At 38.0% G+C, this 19707-nt stretch overlaps 2 protein-coding genes across 4 annotated transcripts in view; one reads left to right on the top strand and one right to left on the bottom strand.

The window, feature by feature from the left end:
- FGF7 (fibroblast growth factor 7) overlaps positions 1 to 2753 on the bottom strand; it is a 75876-nt gene extending 73123 nt beyond the window's left edge. Inside the window, 2 exon segments of one of the 3 annotated variants that reach the window (NM_001195837.2) lie at positions 1279 to 1826; positions 2444 to 2753. In NM_001195837.2, coding sequence (NP_001182766.1) covers positions 1279 to 1564 — 286 coding nt within the window. In that variant the 5' untranslated portion in view covers positions 1565 to 1826; positions 2444 to 2753. 3 annotated transcript variants of the gene reach the window in all.
- Positions 1 to 19707, top strand: part of FAM227B (family with sequence similarity 227 member B) — a 256763-nt gene that overhangs the window by 180819 nt on the left and 56237 nt on the right. The gene's annotated exons all lie outside the window — the stretch shown is intronic.

Raw genomic sequence — 19707 nt, 5'->3', positions numbered from 1 at the left:
CAAATACTCATTTGCTTAGCTAAAAGTCAGTATAACTAGAACAATCTTCTAGAATTAACATACCTTTATTAATGCCAATAATAATAATAAAACCATAACTTAATTCATTAAATGGCCTTAACATCATGTATCAATTATAATTTTAAAGATCTCTCACTTTGACAATGGAAATTTATTGGCTGATTAGGTAAGAAGCCTAAAAGCAACTCAGTAAACAGACAGCAAAAGTTTTAAGTAACTATTTCAAGCCTGGCACTGTTCTAGGTATGTGTGTTTACACCATCATTCCCATGTATTCCTTTATAACTGACTTTAACACACACATTATAAAATATGTACCATTAACATTGTCCTAGTGCTAGTAATGCAACAAAAATTCATGTTCATTGAGATATTTTAAATCTTTAATGTGTATGTTGAGATATATTTTGCCCCACTAAATTTAATATTATTGAAATTGGCTACTAATCCTGTTAAATGAAAAACCCATCCCTTAAAATTTCATCATGAATAGAAAAACTGATCCTTGGGGAATATATCTTTTCAACTGGAAATCATTGAATTAATATCTCTTCCAATTCATTTTTATTTCCTCACACTTATGTTTATCTTAAGGCAACATATAACTTGTGTGATATAGAAGATTTGGTTAAAGAAAATGTTAGAAGAAATCTATTTTTCTGTGTAGGTATATAATTAAGCAATTGTATAAGTTCATTATGACTTGACTGGATAAGGATACCATAGACTCCCTTCTGTTTCATAACTACACACAATTGGATAAGAATGCATTTTTAAACACAGTTTAAGTATTTTACATCATGAAATATTCTTTGAAATGAAATCAAATCAATAAAAATAAATGAATTTTGTTTCTCACAGGAGTGATAAGTAGTTTTAGTGAGCATTTACTTAGTACTATATGACATTCCCTAATGAGTTTTGCTAGAAAATTATAAATCACATTTCATTGTGAATAATATATTTTACATTTTGCTTTATTTGTGAGCATTTTGAGATTAGGACATGCAACATTTATTTTCAAATTGTCTTTTGTTATCAATTCAAATATAATATTTATAATATTCATAATAATATTTTCCCTGTTCTAGAGGATATTTTTAAGGACATAGTTCAACTATCTCAAGTTAAAGAATTAGGTGACATTTCACTTAATTGCTTTAAAAGGAAAATGAGAAAGCATGTCCCCTGAAAATTGATCCTTTAACAGATTGTTAAAGTTCATAAGCAGTGCTTTAAACAAAAGACGTTACTTACTGTAATTGTTCTTCATCTCTTGAGTCCCTTTTACTTTGCCTCGTTTATCAATCCTCAGATACCACTGTGTTCGACAGAAAAGTCTTCTCACTCTTATATCCCCTCCTTCCATGTAATCATAACTTCTTGTATGTCGCTCAGGGCTGGAACAGTTCACATTTGCAGCCATTTGCTCTGGAGTCATGTCATTGCAAGCTAAAGATATAGTGGCCACTAGACAGATAATGTGAAAGCATGATCTGTAGAGCAAAGTTGGCAGGATCCATGTCAGTATCCATTTGTGCATTATAGTGTAGTGCTCCGGGTGTTCATGAATAACATAATGAAAATTAAATCTTGAGTTGATTGTTATTCCTAGGTCATTGACCTCTTCCTATCTTTGAATTGCAGATTGATTTAAGAAAGAGTAGTTGCTCTTTCCAAATGTTAGACTTATCCTTTTAGTTCCTGATAAAATATAGGATTCCTCCTTAAGTAACTCTGATATATCCTTATAAAAACAGGTTGTAATAAACTCAGTTGCTGCGATGCTGTTTGCTACTTGGCTTCTGTTTATAATGAGAGATTGGGAATGGGGAAGGGAGAAGAAAAGGAAGATAAAAATACTATGTATAAATTTCAGTGGCTAAATAGTATTATAACATGCAATGTAACTTATAGTACAAAGATACATTTAAAACAGCTTTCATAGAGGATGTCAGCATCTTTACCATTCTACATGTAGATTTATAAAAACTGTGCATTAATAGAGACAAATAAGAATTTGACTGTTCATATAAGAATATAAGAATTCATATGAGAATATGTCCATTCATTCCGGTTGCTATTTTGTAAGAAACATCCTGTACTTACAGCTATTTATTTAAATTAAGTTATACAGTTACTGTTAACAAAATATAAATGCTTTTCCTGGATTTCCTTATTATATGCTTTTACATTTTCAGTTATTTTCTCCTAAACAGCCCACATTTTCAAGTTAAGTGTCAGGAGTTCCCTGCAGAACTTCAGCTTTATCTTTACATAAGTTCTACAGCATAATTATATATTCACATAGCTCAGAAATCTGGTCACTTTACTTTTCCCTTCAACACTAAAACCAGAGAAAGAGACAAACTTTTAGAAAAACATTCAGCATTGTTTTTAAAGACAAATAACAGTAACTTACTTGTTCTGTTTATAACAGCTGGATACACAAGAATTCCATGTCTGTTGTCTGCCTTGTGCAACTTGAGCCTCTCTACTGTAGCTACAAACTATTTCTCAGCTGAGAAATTCTCCAGCAGAATCATAATTGTTTCCATAAATCAACAGGCAAGAGGATTTTCTTTCTGTGTGTGAGCGCGTGTATGCTTGTGTGTGTGTGTGTGGAGCCTTTTTATTCAGCGCTTTTCGATAAATACCTTTGCTGACCTCATTGGAAGCAATTAAAACTTAACCAGTGAGCTGTTAGTTGAATACAACAGCAAGAATAAAAAGAGGCTTGTATAGTATTCAGTGGTCATGAGAGGGAGCTATGAACATGGTTTATGTGTAAATCCACAAACGGGTACCTACTTTGAAAATAGATCTGATTCTGAGGTAGTTAGAAGAGGAAAGGGTAATTTTTACACCTTCTTTCCAGATCAGAGTTGTATAGATTGAAAAATATTCCCTGAAACATATATCCATATTATACACAGTGTTTTTAATAGTTAGAAAATCTATTCCATAACTTTCTGATACATGTATGTCTTTAATTGCTCCTTTGTACTCAAAATGCAAAAAAAAAAAAAAACCTACTAATACATATTAACTCACATCTTAGTGTCTTAAAGCACTGCATAGCTAAGCTGATGGTGTATCTCTCCATACGGAGATAATTTACTGTTGCATATTAGTATACTTTTTATATCTTCTATTGTTAGGTTAAGAGTGAGAAGACCTAGTCTTATGTGAGTTGAGCCACTATTGATCAGTATGACCTTAGGCAAGTAATTTGATGTTTCTGAGTTGCAACTGCTACATTTGTAAAATTTGTACATTAATCTAAAAGAATCTGTTGTGCCCTGTAGTTTTAAAATTCTGTGACCTGTGACTTAGAATATTAATAAAGAAGATACATATTTTTAAAAATTAGTATTATTGAAAGTTAAAATATTTTACTTTAGTTACCAATATTTGACTTTTGACTCAACAAATTCATTGACACAGTAGACAAATGTCAATTTGGGGACAGAATTATAAGAGCTGTAGCTAATGTATATTTGAGAAACCTATTTTACTTTACAATACGGGTTATTCTGTCCTTTACATCCTGTTCTATGTATATGTATAGTAGAAATTCAAATGTTTTCTTAGATACTTTATGTTGAATAATTGTGTTGTCACTCTAAATAACTACTTAAGAATGTATATAAAAATTATTTTCCCCATGTTAGATACCTCTTTCCTCTCTCTCTCTCTCTCTCTCTCTCTCTCTCACACACACACACACACACACACACACACTTCTGTACTTGAAAATTAGGACTTCACCACTAGGTGGTGCATGTGGACCAAATAGGAAATAAAATTAAGTCTATTCATTTATGATTTCTCTTTGAATTGATGCTTTTAAGACATAAAATCAAGCACACAGAATAGTTTAAATGTATCCAATTACTTTTTATGAACCGAATTATCCAAAGTGCTGAGTTTATTAAAGTTTATTAGAGAATTTTTCTATAGTTACCTCTTGAAAGCTGGTTTACTCAAAACACTGTATCATGTATTTCTCTAAAAGAAGAAAGAGGGAAAAGAAAGAGAATTTGATGCTATTGTGTTCTGAATGATACTTGGTAGTTTTGGAGGCTTCAGTAATGAGCAAGGTCAGAATCCCCAGGACTTGGATATTCCTTCTGAAGTAATGAAAATGATTAAGTAAGTATACCAAGTGAAGCTATGCAGAGCTACTGAATCCATCTGTTTCATGTGGACATTACAGACTTTAGATAGAAAAATCAACAGATTAGAAGTCAGTATTTGCTAAATAAATGCTTATGACTTCCATGAAAGTAACAGATAATTTGTTAGTAATAAGTGTTTGGCACCTCCTTAATCTAATATACAGGATTAACCATAAAATTGGAAATAAAGAATAAAATTGTTATCTACGCATGTTAAGTACATTGCATGTTATTATACTCTATGATTTGGAAATGTTCACATGATCCCCATAATTTATTTTTTAAATATTTATTTATTTAAGGGACAGAGTTGTGGCATAGTGGGTAAAGCTACCACCTGCAGTGATGGCATTCCCACATGGGCCAGTTTGAGTCCCAGCTGCCCCACTTCCAATCCTACTCTCTGCTATGGCCTGGGAAAGTAGTAGAAGATGGCCCAATTCCTGAGCTCCTTCACCTTCATAGGAGATCCAGAATAAGCTCCTGGCTCCTGGCTTCAGACCAGCCCAGCACTAACCTTTGCGGCCAATTGGGGAGTGAACCAGCAGATGGAAGACCTCTCCCTCCCTCTGCCTCTCCTTCTCTCTGTGCTTAACTCTGACTTTCAAATAAATAAATTTAAAAAAAAGATTTACTTATTTATTTTGAAATCTGAGTTACACTTGGACAGAGAGATCTTCCATCTGTTGGTTCACTCCCTAGATGCTTGGAACAACCAGCACTGGACCAGGCTAAGGCCAAGAGCCGGGAGCTTCATCAAGATCTGCCATGCTGGTGGTAGAGTCCAAACAGTTGGGCCATCTGCTGCTGCTTTTCCCAGGCCGTTAGCACGGAGCTAGATCAGAAGTGAAGCACCGGGACATGAACCTGTGACCATATGGGATGCCAGCATTGTAAGAAGGAGGCTTTACCTGCTACACTGCAATGCCAGTCCCAATCCCTATGCTTTTAATGAGAAGATTAATCTAAACCAAAGAACAACATCCATCATTTAAATTCTTTGATTATTAGTTTCCCAACTATAGAAAAAATAGTTCAAGTTGGGCCCACAGACAGTTTCTCTAGTATCACAGTTGTAAGGGAAAATCTCAGTTAGATTTCACTGACACTCTTACTATACTTCAGGAGGAATTCTATGGGAACTGAGATACCTCAGATATCTCTAAACAGGGTAATCCTCCAGGGTTTTTATGTTCTAAATTGGCAACCATTTATTGCTCTTTTTAAAATATACATTAGTGATAGACTAAGCACAAAAATATCTCAAAGATTGTTTTTCATTTGTTGTTTATGGATTGAGTTAACTTTATTGTTTTATTGTCTCTGAGTTTTAATTTTGCAAGACAAAAAAGATTCTTCTGTTACTAAAAATTGGCTCTTCAATGTCTTTCAAAAGTAGAGGCTAGCACCTGAAATTCTTCAGAAAGAAACAATAATTTACCAGTGAATACCATGAAAACAGGCAGTTACAAAAATAATAATTAACCATCCAATAATGCTTAAGCAAGTTTTAGTATATCCTGCATTCTATAAGGAGGTAAATGATAAAAAGTATGTATAATATAATCAATAGAAGGAAACATCATTTAATACTTTGATTACTTTGTGGACCTTTTTTCAAAGATTTTATTTATTTATTTGAAAGAGTTTCAGAGGCAGAGGGAGAGACAGAGAGGAAGGAAGGAAGGAAAGAAGGATGTTAGGAAGGAAGGAAGGAAGGAAGGAAGGAAGGAAGGAAGGAAGGAAGGAAGGAAGGAAGGAATAAAGAGAGAAAGAGCGAGAGAGAGCAAGAGAGAGAGAGAGCGAGAGAGAGGGAGAGAGAGTTCCCATCTGCTGGTTTACCCCCAGATTGCTGCAACGGCCAAGGCGGATCCAGGCGAAAGCCAGGAGCTTCATTTAGGTCTCCCACATGGGTGGCAGGGGCCCAAACAGTTGGGCCATCCTCTGCTGATTTCCCAGACCATTAGAATAGAGCTGGATCTGAAGTGTAGCAGCCAGGACATGAATCAGTGCCCATATGGAATGCCTGCATCATAGGCAGCTTTACCAGCTATGCCACAATGCCAACCGCACTCTAAAGTCTTAAATTCTGTCCTGCTTCCTGTGTTTCTTTTCAGTTCCCATCTGTTCCCAAAAATATGGTCATTGTTAGTAGTTTCTTCTATATCTTTCCAGTTTCCTTATGCATATGCATGCAAACAGAGCACATATATATGCAGTTTTAAATATTTTTTAATTGTCATCCTTCCTATACAAAAGATGGCATACTATATGCTTTGTTCTACATGTAACTTTTTCAGTTAATACAAATAAAGAATCTTAAGTATTTTAGGAAGATTTCTTGCCTTTTTATAGCTGCATAGTATTCCACTGAATGTATATATCACAATGTATTTGAATAACCCCATTTGATTAACATTTAATATTTTATAATATTTTCTATTACAAAAATACAGTGGAGAATAAATTAAAATGTCATTTATAATATGCAAATATATCTATATGGTCCATTTCAAAAAATAGACTTGATCAAGTGATATATATATATATATGTGTGTGTGTGTGCTTATAATTACTATTTTCAATATACTCTCCAGAGACTGTTCTGGTTTTACAATCCCAGAAGCAGTACATAAGAGTTCCTGTTTGTTCAACAGAGTGTATTGTCAAACTTTTGGAGTTTTGCTAATCTGAGAAGTAAAAAATGGCGTTTCATTGTAGTTTTTCCTTTCATTTCTCTTCTTTAATTTTTTTAATGAAATAAATTGATCTTTAGTGTGATGAGGTTTTTTAAGATTTATTTTATTTATTTGAAAGGCAGAATTAGAGAGAGAGAGAGAGAGAGAGAGAGAGAGAGATCTTCCATCTGCTGGTTTACTCCCCAAATGACCCCAATGGCCAGGAATGGACCAGGGCAAAGCCAGGAGCCAAGAGCTTCTTCCATGTCTCCCACATGAATGCAGAGACCCAAGGACTTGGGCCATCTTCTACTGCTTTCCCAAGGACATTAGCAGGATTGGAAGCAGCCAGGACACAAACCAGCACCCGTATGGGATGCCTGTGTTGTAGGCGGCTGCCTAACCCATTACACCACAGCACTGACCCCTCATTTCTTTTCTTGTGAGACAAAGCAATCATCATGGAAAAGGGATATAAAGAAAATGCACATGGAATTCCTTATATAAAAGATTTCAGTAGGGAAGGTATTCCTGCAAAAATGTAGAGCTGTGCTTTGAAGCATGAGTGGGACTTAACCTTGCAAAGGGGTATCTAGGAATGTACAGAAACTCTGTACTGAAAGACAGAATACCTCTTTCAGCCATCAAATGCCAGTATTGCCCTTTTAGACAGAATGAGAGGGACTGTGGTACATGAAGAGACTAGAGAGGCAGGATCTCAGTGGGCACATTAAGGATTCAATTTTTATCCTAAGAGCAATAGGAAAATATTATAGTATATTAAGAAAAAAAAATGAAACTATCACAACTACACTCCCTGTCGCTCCCCCATTCGCGGAGGAACGACACAGGACCCTGCGCTGTTCTTTTGTCTGCTTGGCCCTCCCCGGGTTTGCTGCTGGTCCTTCCTGGGTTGGCTGCCGACCCCTCCACCTCCGTGGAGGCGCGGCTCCCCCTGCCACTTTCCCCACTTCCGCGGGGGAGCGGCACACCGCCTGCCGGCTCTCTCGGGGGCTGCTCAGATGTTATCTGGATGTTCCTGGTGCATGTTGTCTCTCTCCTCCTTTATAGTCCTCTTCCACCAATCCCAACTCTGCTACCCACACGCCGAGCACGCTGCTCTCCTCCAATCAGGAGCAGGATCAGCTCCTGCAGCTCATCAGTCAAGTTGGTGAGAGGCAGCTGCGTAGAAGTTGTTTGGTCCTTTCTCTCAGCGCCATATTGTGGGAGAGCAGATGCATAGAATAAGTCTTAATTCCAGTAACTTAGTCTAGTCCGAGTTGCTCCCCACAACTCCCTATCTCTGTTTCGGTAAAAACTTAATTCCTATGGACAGAATAGATTTATGAAACATTAAAATTTGTTCATTTAGCCTATATTTTCTGCTTTTCAGTTCTCAGAAAGATAGTCATTTGTCATTGGAACATTTGGAGGGAAATGTCATATATGTTTTCCAACTTGGATAAAATCTGAGTTGGTTTTAAAAGATTTGTGCTTTCTCTCTCTCTCTCTCTCTCTCACTGTCTAACTCTGCCTGTCCAAAAAATAAATAAATAAATAAATAAAAGGAAGTCCTCTCTCTATCTCTCTTAAAAAAAAAAAAAAAAAAAAAGATTTGTGCTGAGTGCCTTGAAGACAAGGGAAGCCTAACATGACTTTTGAGAAGCATCCTAGTGAAAACAAAGTCCCAAGACTTGGGAACTTAGAGAAATTCTATGGGCTGCATATTTGAAAAGTCAAGCTCCTATATTTCTGGTACCAACACAGCATACAACAGAGACAATGAAACTCCAGAAAATAAGGACTACCTTATGTCTATAAATAGATGGGTCCATAACTGTCATTTCAAAAAGATTCCTCATATTTTAAAAGAAATATGGAATCATCATGGAGCCCAGACATCAAGGAATTGTGTAAACAGAGCCAATGAATTCTGCAGAAGTAACCCAGGTAGACAACTCCATGACTAGAGGCACTTTCCATGGCACTTCATGAAACCCTTGAACTATATCCCATACTGAAACAGAACTGAGGTTAAGTTTTCCACCAGCTTGGGAGTGTAGAATTCCCAAAATTGCAGCTGTTGATTTACATATTTAAATTTATATTTTTCCTTGAATATCCAAAACTGTGGTCCAAGATTTGTTTCTACTACATCCAGCTATCCTCACACAATGATTTGTCTTCTTCTGTTCTTCTGTCAGTCTCGTTCCATAAATTCCACCTCAATTCTGCATCATGCCATCCAACCAATCAGTGAGAAGATATACATGAACAATCCACCTCAATCTTGAGGTGGATGGTGCTGGCAGATGGGGCTTGGGGCTGGGAATGCAGGTGGTTCCATGCAGATACAGAGATCTCGTATTCCAAGAACTGAAAGAAGTTCAGTATGAATGAAGTGCAAGAGCAATGGGGAAAGCAGTGGGAGGTGAATGAAGATGAAGTTGGAGGCTGGGGCTTGATCATCAAGAACTTTGTTGGTCATGTTAATAGGAATTTGGGCTTATGTTAAGTATAATAGGAAGTTAAAATACAAACATGCCTACTCAAATCTAATGGACCTGGTCAAAGACAGTAGTTTAAACTCAGGAGTAAAATTTCAAAAGTAATTGAGCAAGCCTGAAGTCCCCATAAATCCTCAATTATGTAAACTTTGTGCTTACCTTTGGCATAATGCTCTAGCATTTTAAAACTAATTGTATATAAGATACAAAGTCTGAGTCATATGCTCAGAATTGTGGCGTGCCTATGACTCAACTATATAAATACCTCAGTTTACAAATGTTACTTGACTCTTTGTATCTCCGAGCCTATAAAAATTTATGTTTTACTTGATTTATATTTATATTTGTAAAATCCATCTGAGATGCTAAAATTCTTCAAAATATATCATGACTTTATTGAATTATAAGCAGCTTTAATTAAAGCAACTAGTTGATTTTTTTCATTTTGTGAATTTCTATATACTGGGGACACAGTATATAATTCACTCTTAATTGTCTTGATTCCCTCTTAAATTATTGCTTTATTTTAGGGGGAAAAGCAATCCCCTTGATTTAGGGTCATTTAACCTGATAACTGGCTTTAACAGCCCAATACCTTTCCAAAAGTAAGAAAGTGTTCTAATGGAGAGAGTTTTGCTTCGTCCCTAGGAGAATATTGTGAAAATCCCAAGGATTCTGTGCAATTAGGATTACTACATTGTGTACTAAAATTGTCATCTTTGCTTCTATATTAATTGTCCACGTAGCAGGGAACAAAATTGGGGGGGGGGGGTAAAAATAGCAATAATTCTTTCAGTGTCTCATGGATGTCAATGTGCTAATAGCAAAACTGCTTTAATTTATTAGCCTTGAACCCATGACTTTTCAGCACCACGTGAACTTTACAAAAGTAGGAGAAAAGACTGAACAAAGGTAGTTATGATAGTAAAGAACAATCAAGTATGGTTACACAATCTTTATTATGACAATTAAAGGAGTTTAGAAAATGCCACCCTAAAATGAGATACTTTGGAATGCTGATTAAATAGAGGACAGTTGGGGTACAAGATATGGACAGAGGTTTCCTCCAGGCTCTTTTCATCTGCCTAAGGGTGGATCTTCCAAAAGGAACGCAATCACTATAAATACCTTCCCTGGGGACCTCAGCCAGGAAGAAGACTGGACGTTGATACCAAGTCCAATAGGCTAGCACCTATTCTCAGAACTGCTCGGAAAGAAATTTTATTGCCTGAGACTTTTGATATTCACACAAGACAGCCTTATTCACCTTACATGTCTTCCCCTAACCCTCCCATATCTTGAGTTCCCACTGAGCTCCAGAAGACCCAATTCCCTATTCCTTTCTGTAGCTCAAGATGCTACATAAGCTTCAATCTTCTGACCTTTCTTTAAATCTCATATTTTGTTGGATTCCTATGTATACATACTTGATGAAAATTTTTCTCCTGTTAATCTGTCTTATGTCAATTTAATTTGTAACCTATCCAAAGAACCTAGAAGGGTGCAGGGATACAATTTTTTGTTCCTCTAAAAAAATGCATCCATGAAAAGTCAGGTATTTGGTAAAATATGTACTCATTTATAAGAGAGAGGAAGTTCATACTTACCCTTATGTTTCTCTCCAAACTATACATTCCTGCTATCATCATACATTACTCATAATTTTTATCCAATGGTAGGTAATATGAACTCAGACATAGTGAGTCCCCCTTATTCTTCTTCCAATTAATTCCAAAAATTGTAAATTCTACCACCATAAATTTTTCCATACATATTTCTTTCTGCCAGTTATCACATCCTACAGGTCAAGTCATTATTACAGCTCATGTCAACTCTATTCCAAACCCATTTCTGTGCATCTCATCTCTCCAATATCCAATCTATTTTAAATGTTGAAATAAGTCTTCCTAAAACACAGTTGTAATGATGTCATTTCTATGCTCAAGAGTCCTCTGTGACACCCTCTTTTTTCCTGAATAGAGCCCTAATTTTCTGCCACTATGCCCAATGTCTTCTGTCATCCCTGCAACCCCCCCAAACACAAGATTTGGAGTGAAAGGAGATTCACCCACTCCTATTTCTCCTCTTGGTAGAAAATAGGACTAATAAGGAAGAAATCCCCCCCATACATACTCTCCCCTCCTTCTCTCCCTTGCTCTTTCCCTCTCTCTTTATATATTCTCTCTTGTATTTTCAGTCTTGGTGAATGACACAGGAGACATGTCAGCAATTATCAGTTATTTCCTTGGAAATTATATGAATTGAGTTTTCAATGATGCAATAAACTCCTTAGCCCTATTTATTCTGGTAGCTAATCACCTCAAATCAACACTTACTATGTATTCAGATAGTATGCAATAAACTATTCAGTAAGATAACCATGGTTCTTGCTTTCATGGAGTTTAAACTATGGAAGAGAAACCAGATAATAAACATATAAAAATAATTCTGGTGATATGTATGATAGCAAATACAAAGGAGAATCAGGGTTGGCATATGGTCACAGATGTGTCTGAAGCAACATTTAAACTGCAGTATGAAAGATAGGAAGAAAATGTAAATGGAGGTGGAACATTCTCCACAAAGGTGACAGAACAGAAAGTTTTGAAGTGAAAATTAGCTTGTTGTGTTTTATCAAATGAAAGATAGCAAAGCTGGAGCGCAGTGAACAAGGGGAGAGTCAAGTGGTGAGACTATGTAGGGCCTTGACACCAAAGGTAAGGAGTTGGGATTTGATCCTAACAATATAGATTATAATTAGCAAATAATGTGATCATTCTGAAAACTTTGTAGAGAATGGTTTAGGAGATGGCAAAGATGAAGTAAGGGGATCGAAGGCCGCGGCTCAATAGGCTAATCCTCCGCCTTGCGGCGCCGGCACACTGGGTTCTAGTCCCGGTCGGGGCGCCGGATTCTGTCCCGGTTGCCCCTCTTCCAGGCCAGCTCTCTGCTATGGCCAGGGAGTGCAGTGGAGGATGGCCCAAGTGCTTGGGCCCTGCACCCGCATGGGAGACCAGGAAAAGCACCTGGCTCCTGGCTTCGGATCAGCGTGGTGCGCCGGCCACAGCGCGCCGGCCTTGGCGGCCATTGGAGGGTGAACCAACGGCAAAGGAAGACCTTTCTCTCTGTCTCTCTCACTGTCCACTCTGCCTGTCAAAAAAAAAAAAAAAAAAGGTTAAATTCCAGATGTCTGACATTTTTAACTGGATAAATGGTGGAGTCATTGGCTGAACTAAGGAAACCTGGAAAGAGTCCAGCATTGGAGAAGAAAATCAAGCAGTTGGAAAGTTTGGGTGAGAAGAATGCCATAGCCCAAAGCCCAGCTCACCCACATCAGAGAAATCTGGATTTCTTACTGCCTTGAAAAGGGAAAATCTTGAAAATCAATTATATCAAAAGTGTGGAAGTGGAAACAGAATCTCACTTGAGGGATATTTGATGCAAAATAAAACTTCTCTGGGATTGGAGCTGTGGCACAGCAAGTTAAACCACTGCCTTCAGCTGTGGCATTCTTTATGGGCTCCAGTTTGAGTCCCAGCTGCCCTACTTCCAATCCAGCTCCCTGGTAATGGCCGGAGAAGACAGAAGAAGATGTCTCAAGTGATTGGGCCCCTGCTCTCATGTAGGAGACCTGGAAGAAGCTCCTGGCTCCTGGCTTCCATCCTGGCTGATGCTGCCTTTTGGGGAATGAACCAGCAGATGGAAGATCTCTCTGTCTTTGTCTCTGTCTGTGTGTGTGTGTGTGTGTGTCCACCCCCCATTTCTTCCTCTTTTCTCTGTAACTCTGCCTTTTTAAATTAAAAAATCTTTTTTAAAAAGCAAATTTTCCTGTGTGATGTTACGTTTCTGATGAAAATGTTAAGGGTTACCCTCTCCATTTGTCTAATTAAAAATGTCTCTGATAACCAAAATATTGTAGGTCCCAGTATTAAAACACATGAAACGTAACAGAAGTCAGGCTTTGTACTCTGGCCTCAGAATCAGCCCTTAAGGTATGCGGATCTGGCTGAGTATTTCAGGCATGGAAACCCAAGACACTCTGGCAAAAAAAAAAAAAAAAAAAAAAAAACCTAAATGAAAGATCTCCGCAAGTGAGATCCCAGTGGAAAGAACAGGTCATCAAAGAAGGAGGTACCTTTCTCTGAAGGGAGGAGAGAACTTCCATTTTGACTACGACCTTGCCTAAATATGATCAGAGTCAGTGAACTCAAAAGGCTTCCATAGCCTTGGCAACTCATGACAAGAGCCTAGGGTGATTACTGATGCCATAAACAAGAGTGTCAATTTGTTAAGCCAACAACGGGAGTCACTGTGCACTTACTCCTCATGTAGGATCTCTGTCCTTAATGTGCTGTACAGTGTGAAGTAATGCTATAACTAGTACTCAAACAGTATTTTTCACTTCGTGTTTCTATGTGGGTGCAAACTGTTGAAATCTTTACTTAATATATGCTAAACTGATCTTCTGTATATAAAGATAATTGAAAATGAATCTTGATGTGAATGGAAGGGGAGAGGGAGCGGGAAAGGGGAGGGTTGTGGGTGGGAGGGAAGTTATGGGGGGAAAGCCATTGTAATCCATAAGCTGTACTTTGGAAATTTATATTCATTAAATAAAAGTTAAAAAAAAAGAAGTCAGGCTTTGTAATGGGAGCTTTATTGTAAAAGTTAAAAACAATTTTATTCTTTGATTTTAACCAGAAATGTGTTTAGAGAAGTCAAATATAACTTAATGCACAGTGCTCAAGCCAACTCTTGTGATATTGAAAAAGAAATTTTAAAACAATATGTTTACATCAATACTTAGTACCTTCTGTGATTATTTTACCAAAAAAAAAAAATGCTTCTATGTGAGCAGAAGAACATAGTAGAGTAGTTCACATTAGCTTATAAAAGGCCTTAGTGATGGGCTAACATTGCAGTGCAGTAGGTTAAGCTGCCTATTGCGATGCTGGCATCCCATATCAGAGTACGAGTTCAACTCCCAGCTGCTCTACTTCCCATACAGCTTCCTGCTAATATGCCTAGAAAGATAGTGAACGATGGCCCTGGTGCTTGGTCTCTGGCTACCCATGTGGGAGTCCCAGATGGAGTTCCCAGCTCCTGACTTCAGCCTGATCCATATTTGGCTTTTGCAGCCATTTGGGAAGTGAACCATTGGAAAGAAGAGTTCTCTCTGTCTCTCTCTCTCTCTTAGTCATTCTGCCTTTCAAATAAACAAATAATTCCTTTATTAAAAGCTCACAGATATAATTTTTAAATATATTTAAATATATCATAGTAGATTACACAATAAAAAGAGTATGTTAAAAATGAAAATCTTGTCTATCTAATGCCAAGAAAAATTGGCTAAGTTGGCACACACACAAAAAAGAGAGACAATCTTATTAGTCATTTGTTAGTGGCCAGAAAAACAACAAAATATGACTGACTGATTTATTTCTAATAGAATTTTTTGGTTGCACTTGATTATAGCTTTGGTTTCTTGGCTGAAATAGCTTGGGAATTGGAAACATCATATATTGAATTAAGAAAGTTGCTGAATTAGTAAAAATCTGAAATTATAGCATATTTTAAAGAAATGTTTCTTAATGCCAGATACTATTTCTGTAATAAATCAAATTATCACCTGGTTTAATTGAATCAATAGAAAGACTATGGAAGCAACTTATTAGCTTTTCTGCAAATGTGGATATGAAAACACTAAAAAATGTTTCTAACTTGTCTATTCTGTTATTTTTCATAATCCTGGAAATGGGTAATTTACTAGGATAACATTCATCACATTATTTTGCCTTGGGTAAATAAAGAGGACAATTCTAGTTCATAGTACAACTAAAGGGAATTCCAAGATGGCTAAATAGGTAAAAGATGTGCTGTTTTTAATCAGGGGAAAATAGCAGAAGAGAAGCAGAGGCAGTTCATTCTCAGGGGAGAGTTGGAAAGAAATTAGCAGTGGAAATTCTACAGAAAGAAAAGTGGGTTCTGTGGAGCAACGTAGAAGGTGTGGAAGTGCAGCACTGAGAAGGGTTACCACACATGACTCCCACAGCCAAGAGCTGAAGGAGATGCCAGCCCAGGGGAGCAAGGTAAGAGCAGATGGCAGCAGCCCTTGTCACCAGTGATATTGCCTCAGGAAATACCTTGTGGACCACACTGACTTTGAGTCTGACCTGGAGCCACAGCCAGGGGCAGGGTATCCATCTAATCTATTGATGGAAAAACACAGTTCTTTCTCCCCATTCCCCCACAAGGGCACTTGGCAACAGTGGGGAGAAGGTGCCATTTTGACACCAGTAGAGACTCAGAGGCTCTTAGCTCTGCATGGACCAGGCATGCTTGCAGGACTGAGTGGATGCACTGCACCTTGCGACTTTGGGAGCCTTGTGTGCTGTGCTGTGGGAATGCTGTGACTGCACGATAGGGTGCAGGATGTGCAGTGTGTTTGGCCTCAGAGGCTCAGAGCTCCCTGATGGCCCAGCATGGATAATTGCAGAGAGTTCCTTGCTCACACTGAGGCCACATAGATCCTATTTGCAGTTCATGCACCAGCATGGAAGGGGGTTGTACCCACTGTGGACTAACCCCAAGCATTGATCACCTTTGAAGAGAAGAAGTGAGGTGTTGTTCTTGGAAAAGACCATAGAAAAACAGGCAATCAAATCAAAAATAGACATTTCTGCACTACAAAGGAAACACTCAGCAAAGTGAAGAGGCAACTGACAGAATGGGAGAAAATATTTACAAAATACAGAACTGATAAAGGATCAATATCCAGAATCCTTGAGGAGCTCAAGAAACTCAACAATAACAAAACAAAAATGATCTAGTTAAGAGATGGACAAAGGCCTTGAGCAGGCATTCATACAGAATTTAACAAACAATAAATGCTGGCAAGGATGTGGGGAAAAAAGCACCCTAATCCACTGTTGGTGGAACTTTAATTAGTACAGCCATTGTGGAAGACATTATGTAGATATTTCAGAAAGCTGAAAATAGATATACTATATGACCCAACCATTCCACTTCTGGGAATTTACCTAAATGAAATGAAGTCAGCATATTTGAAAGAGTGACCTTACCCCCATGTTCATTGCAGCTCAACTCACAATAGCTAAGATGTGTAATCATCCCAGATGTCCATCAACCAATGATTGGATAAAGAAATTATGGTATATATACACTATGGAATACTACTTAGCTGTGAAAAAGAATGAAATCCCATGTTTCACAACAAAATGGATGCATCTGGAAACCATTATACTTAGTGAAATAAGCCAGTCCCAAAAAGACAGATACTACATGTTTTTCCTGATCAGTAGTAACTAGTAGGATACCAAAAATATAATGTATTGGAGTAAAATTGACATTTTGAGCTTTTTGGTTTTTTAACTTTTATTTAGTAAATATAAATTTCCAAAGTACAGTTTATGGATTACAATGGCTCCCCCCCCCCCATAACTTCCCTCCCACTCGCACCCCTCCCATTTCCCGCTCCCTCTCCCATTCCATTCACATCAAGATTCATTTTCAATTCTCTTTATATACAGAATATCAATTCAGTATATATTAAGTAAAGATTTCATCAGTTTGCACCCACACAGAAACACAAAGTGTAAAATACTGTTTCAGTACTAGTTATAGCATTACTTCACATTGGACAACACATTAAGGACAGATCCCACATGAGAAGTAAGTACACAGTGACTCCTGTTGACTTAACAATTTGACACTCTTGTTTATGGCATCAGTAATCTCCCTAGGCTCTAGTCATGAGTTGCCAAGGCTATGGAAGCCTTTTGAGTTCACTGACTCTGATCATATTTAGGCAAGGTTATAGTCAGAATGGAAGTTCTCTCCTCCCTTCAGAGAAAGGTACCTCCTTCTTTGGTGGCCCTGTTCTTTCCACTGGGATCTCACTCGCAGAGAATCACTATGTTCCTTAATATGTACATAGGAAATTCATGGAATTTGTATCCCTTAAATAAAATTTTTTAAAAAAATACAATTTAAAAAGATCCTCTTGAGGCTTTTGCTTCTGAGGAGGATGCAGTAGTTCTCACTGCATCCCCTAAGGCTTAAGTAATTAGGAAAAAAAAACAGAATAAATAAAAAAATACTGTGTTTAAGAACGCTGGAAACAATAGGAACACGAGATTTTTTTTTTTTTTTTTGACAGGCAGAGTGGACAGGAGAGAGAGAGACAGAGAGAAAGGTCTTCCTTTTTCTGTTGGTTCACCCCCCCAATGGCCGCTGCGGCTGGCGTGCTGCAGCCAGCACACTGCGCTGATCCGAAGCCAGGAGTCAGGTGCTTCTCCTGGTCTCCCATGCGGGTGCAGGGCCCAAGCACTTGGGCCATCCTCCACTGCACTCCAAGGCCACAGCAGAGAGCTGGACTGGAAGAGGAACAACCGGGACAGAATCCGGCACCCTGACCAGGACTAGAACCCGGGTGCCGGCGCCGCAGGTGGAGGATTAGCCTAGTGAGCCATGACGCCGGCCTAGAACAAGAGATTTAAATTTTCACATGAAGAAGAATTCTTCCTATGTGGACTGACAATGTCTAGTCATTTTCTTTTCTTGAAGGCATTTACTGATTTATTTTTTAAATGTTTATTTATTTGAAAGGCAGAGGAGAGAGAGAGAATCAGTGTTCCACCTGCTGCTTCATTCACCAAGTGCCCACAACAGCCAGCACTGAGCAGGCTGAAGACAGGAGCCTGGAACTCCCACTTGGTGGCAGGCACTGAAATACTTGAGCCATCCCTTGCCGTTTCCCAGAGGGCACATTAGCAGGAAGCTGGAATTGAAGGAGGATCTAGGACTTGAAACCAGGCACTCCAGTATGGGATTCTGGTATCCCAAGCAGCATCCTAACCTCTGTGCCACAATGCTTGTCCTAGCGTTTACAGATTCTGAGTACTGCTGAGTGTTAGGTTTGGAATAGGCTGAAACATTATACTCTGACAGAAAGGCTGTACTTCTACAGTTATATAGATGGGTATAAAGTCTAGAGGATCTCACCTACTTAGCAGCCAGTTTTTACCATGGAATACTTGCTGAGTTGTGTGGTAATATAAAGTCTTGGCCAGAGCTGGGCCAGAAATTTCTAAAAGCTGTATGACTTTTCTTATACTTGTTTTTTTTTTTATTGAAGAAAAAGAGTCATCTATGCTTTTATAAAAAATGTGGGATATAATACAAAATGCCATGATGTCAGTGGTGCTACATAAGATATCTTTGTTTCTTTTTCTTGGGAGAAAGGAACTATATGGATAGTTTTTTTCATTTTTTCATTCCTCTATGTCCAAAGTTGTAGGCAGGTTATATTATAAGGTCCATCACATCTTCCAAACTGAAAAACCACTTATGCCATTTTTCTTCTAGCCATAGCAAAACGGAAAACAGTCTCATGTACTATTAAGAGTCCACAAAAAATGAAGTAATTTATAACACAGCAGCCTCCCATCTAGAGAGGTGAATAGGGTTTCATACTGAACACAAAAATTTTGCTTTCTTTCAGCATCCTTGCAACTAAATCCCAGCATTCATTCACAGGGTTAGCCCCTGCACAATCTGGTCCTTCCTTAGAACAATGAAAACACATTGTAAAACTCAAGTGTTAAGACTTCTGAGAAAGAAGTCAACAACTTTCTTCTCTAGGAGAGAAATCCCTCTTTTTATCCAAAAATGTGGATTTACACATGTAAAAATGTGTATTTGAAAAGAAATTGTGGTGGTTTATTCGCACATAAAATGAACCTTGAAATCCTGTCCTTACTCTTCTTTAAGAGCTAAACTGGACCTTTGATCTTATCCAGGAAATCTATGTCACAGGATGAGCCAGGATTCAAATATATAAACATGTGTCACTTTAGCATCTCTTTTCATTTCAAATCCCAATGCAGATTTGGAATTTACTGCTGCGGTCTCACCTGTGCGCCTCACGGTAGTGGCTGATCTGGAAGACAAGCTCTGCAGTCACCTTGTATTTACTCTTCTTGTTTGGAACAACAGGTAGAGAACTGACAAGTACCCCTACCTAAGCACCTGCTTCAAACTAAACATCAGCCTTCAGTGTGTAAATAATTTCTTTATAATTAGGAAAACTGCAGCAGAAGATTCATATCAGTGGCTTCTTTCTTTCTGGGGAAGTCAGCCTGACAGCTGCATGCCACGGGGTTCTCTGTTGAATCTGAGAGGTGGAACAAAAGAAAAGCAGTCTTTTCCATCCCAAATCATGGAGGTAATGTGCAGAGAAGAATATCCATATTTCAAGAACGAGGAAAGTGACTGGATAAAGGAAGCAGGACTACTCAC

The sequence above is a fragment of the Oryctolagus cuniculus genome, chromosome 12 (assembly GCF_051225735.1).
Source record: "Oryctolagus cuniculus isolate XC-2025 breed Fujian yellow rabbit chromosome 12, ASM5122573v1, whole genome shotgun sequence".
Lineage (NCBI taxonomy): Eukaryota > Metazoa > Chordata > Mammalia > Lagomorpha > Leporidae > Oryctolagus > Oryctolagus cuniculus.
This window is presented reverse-complemented; position numbering and strand designations above follow the sequence as displayed.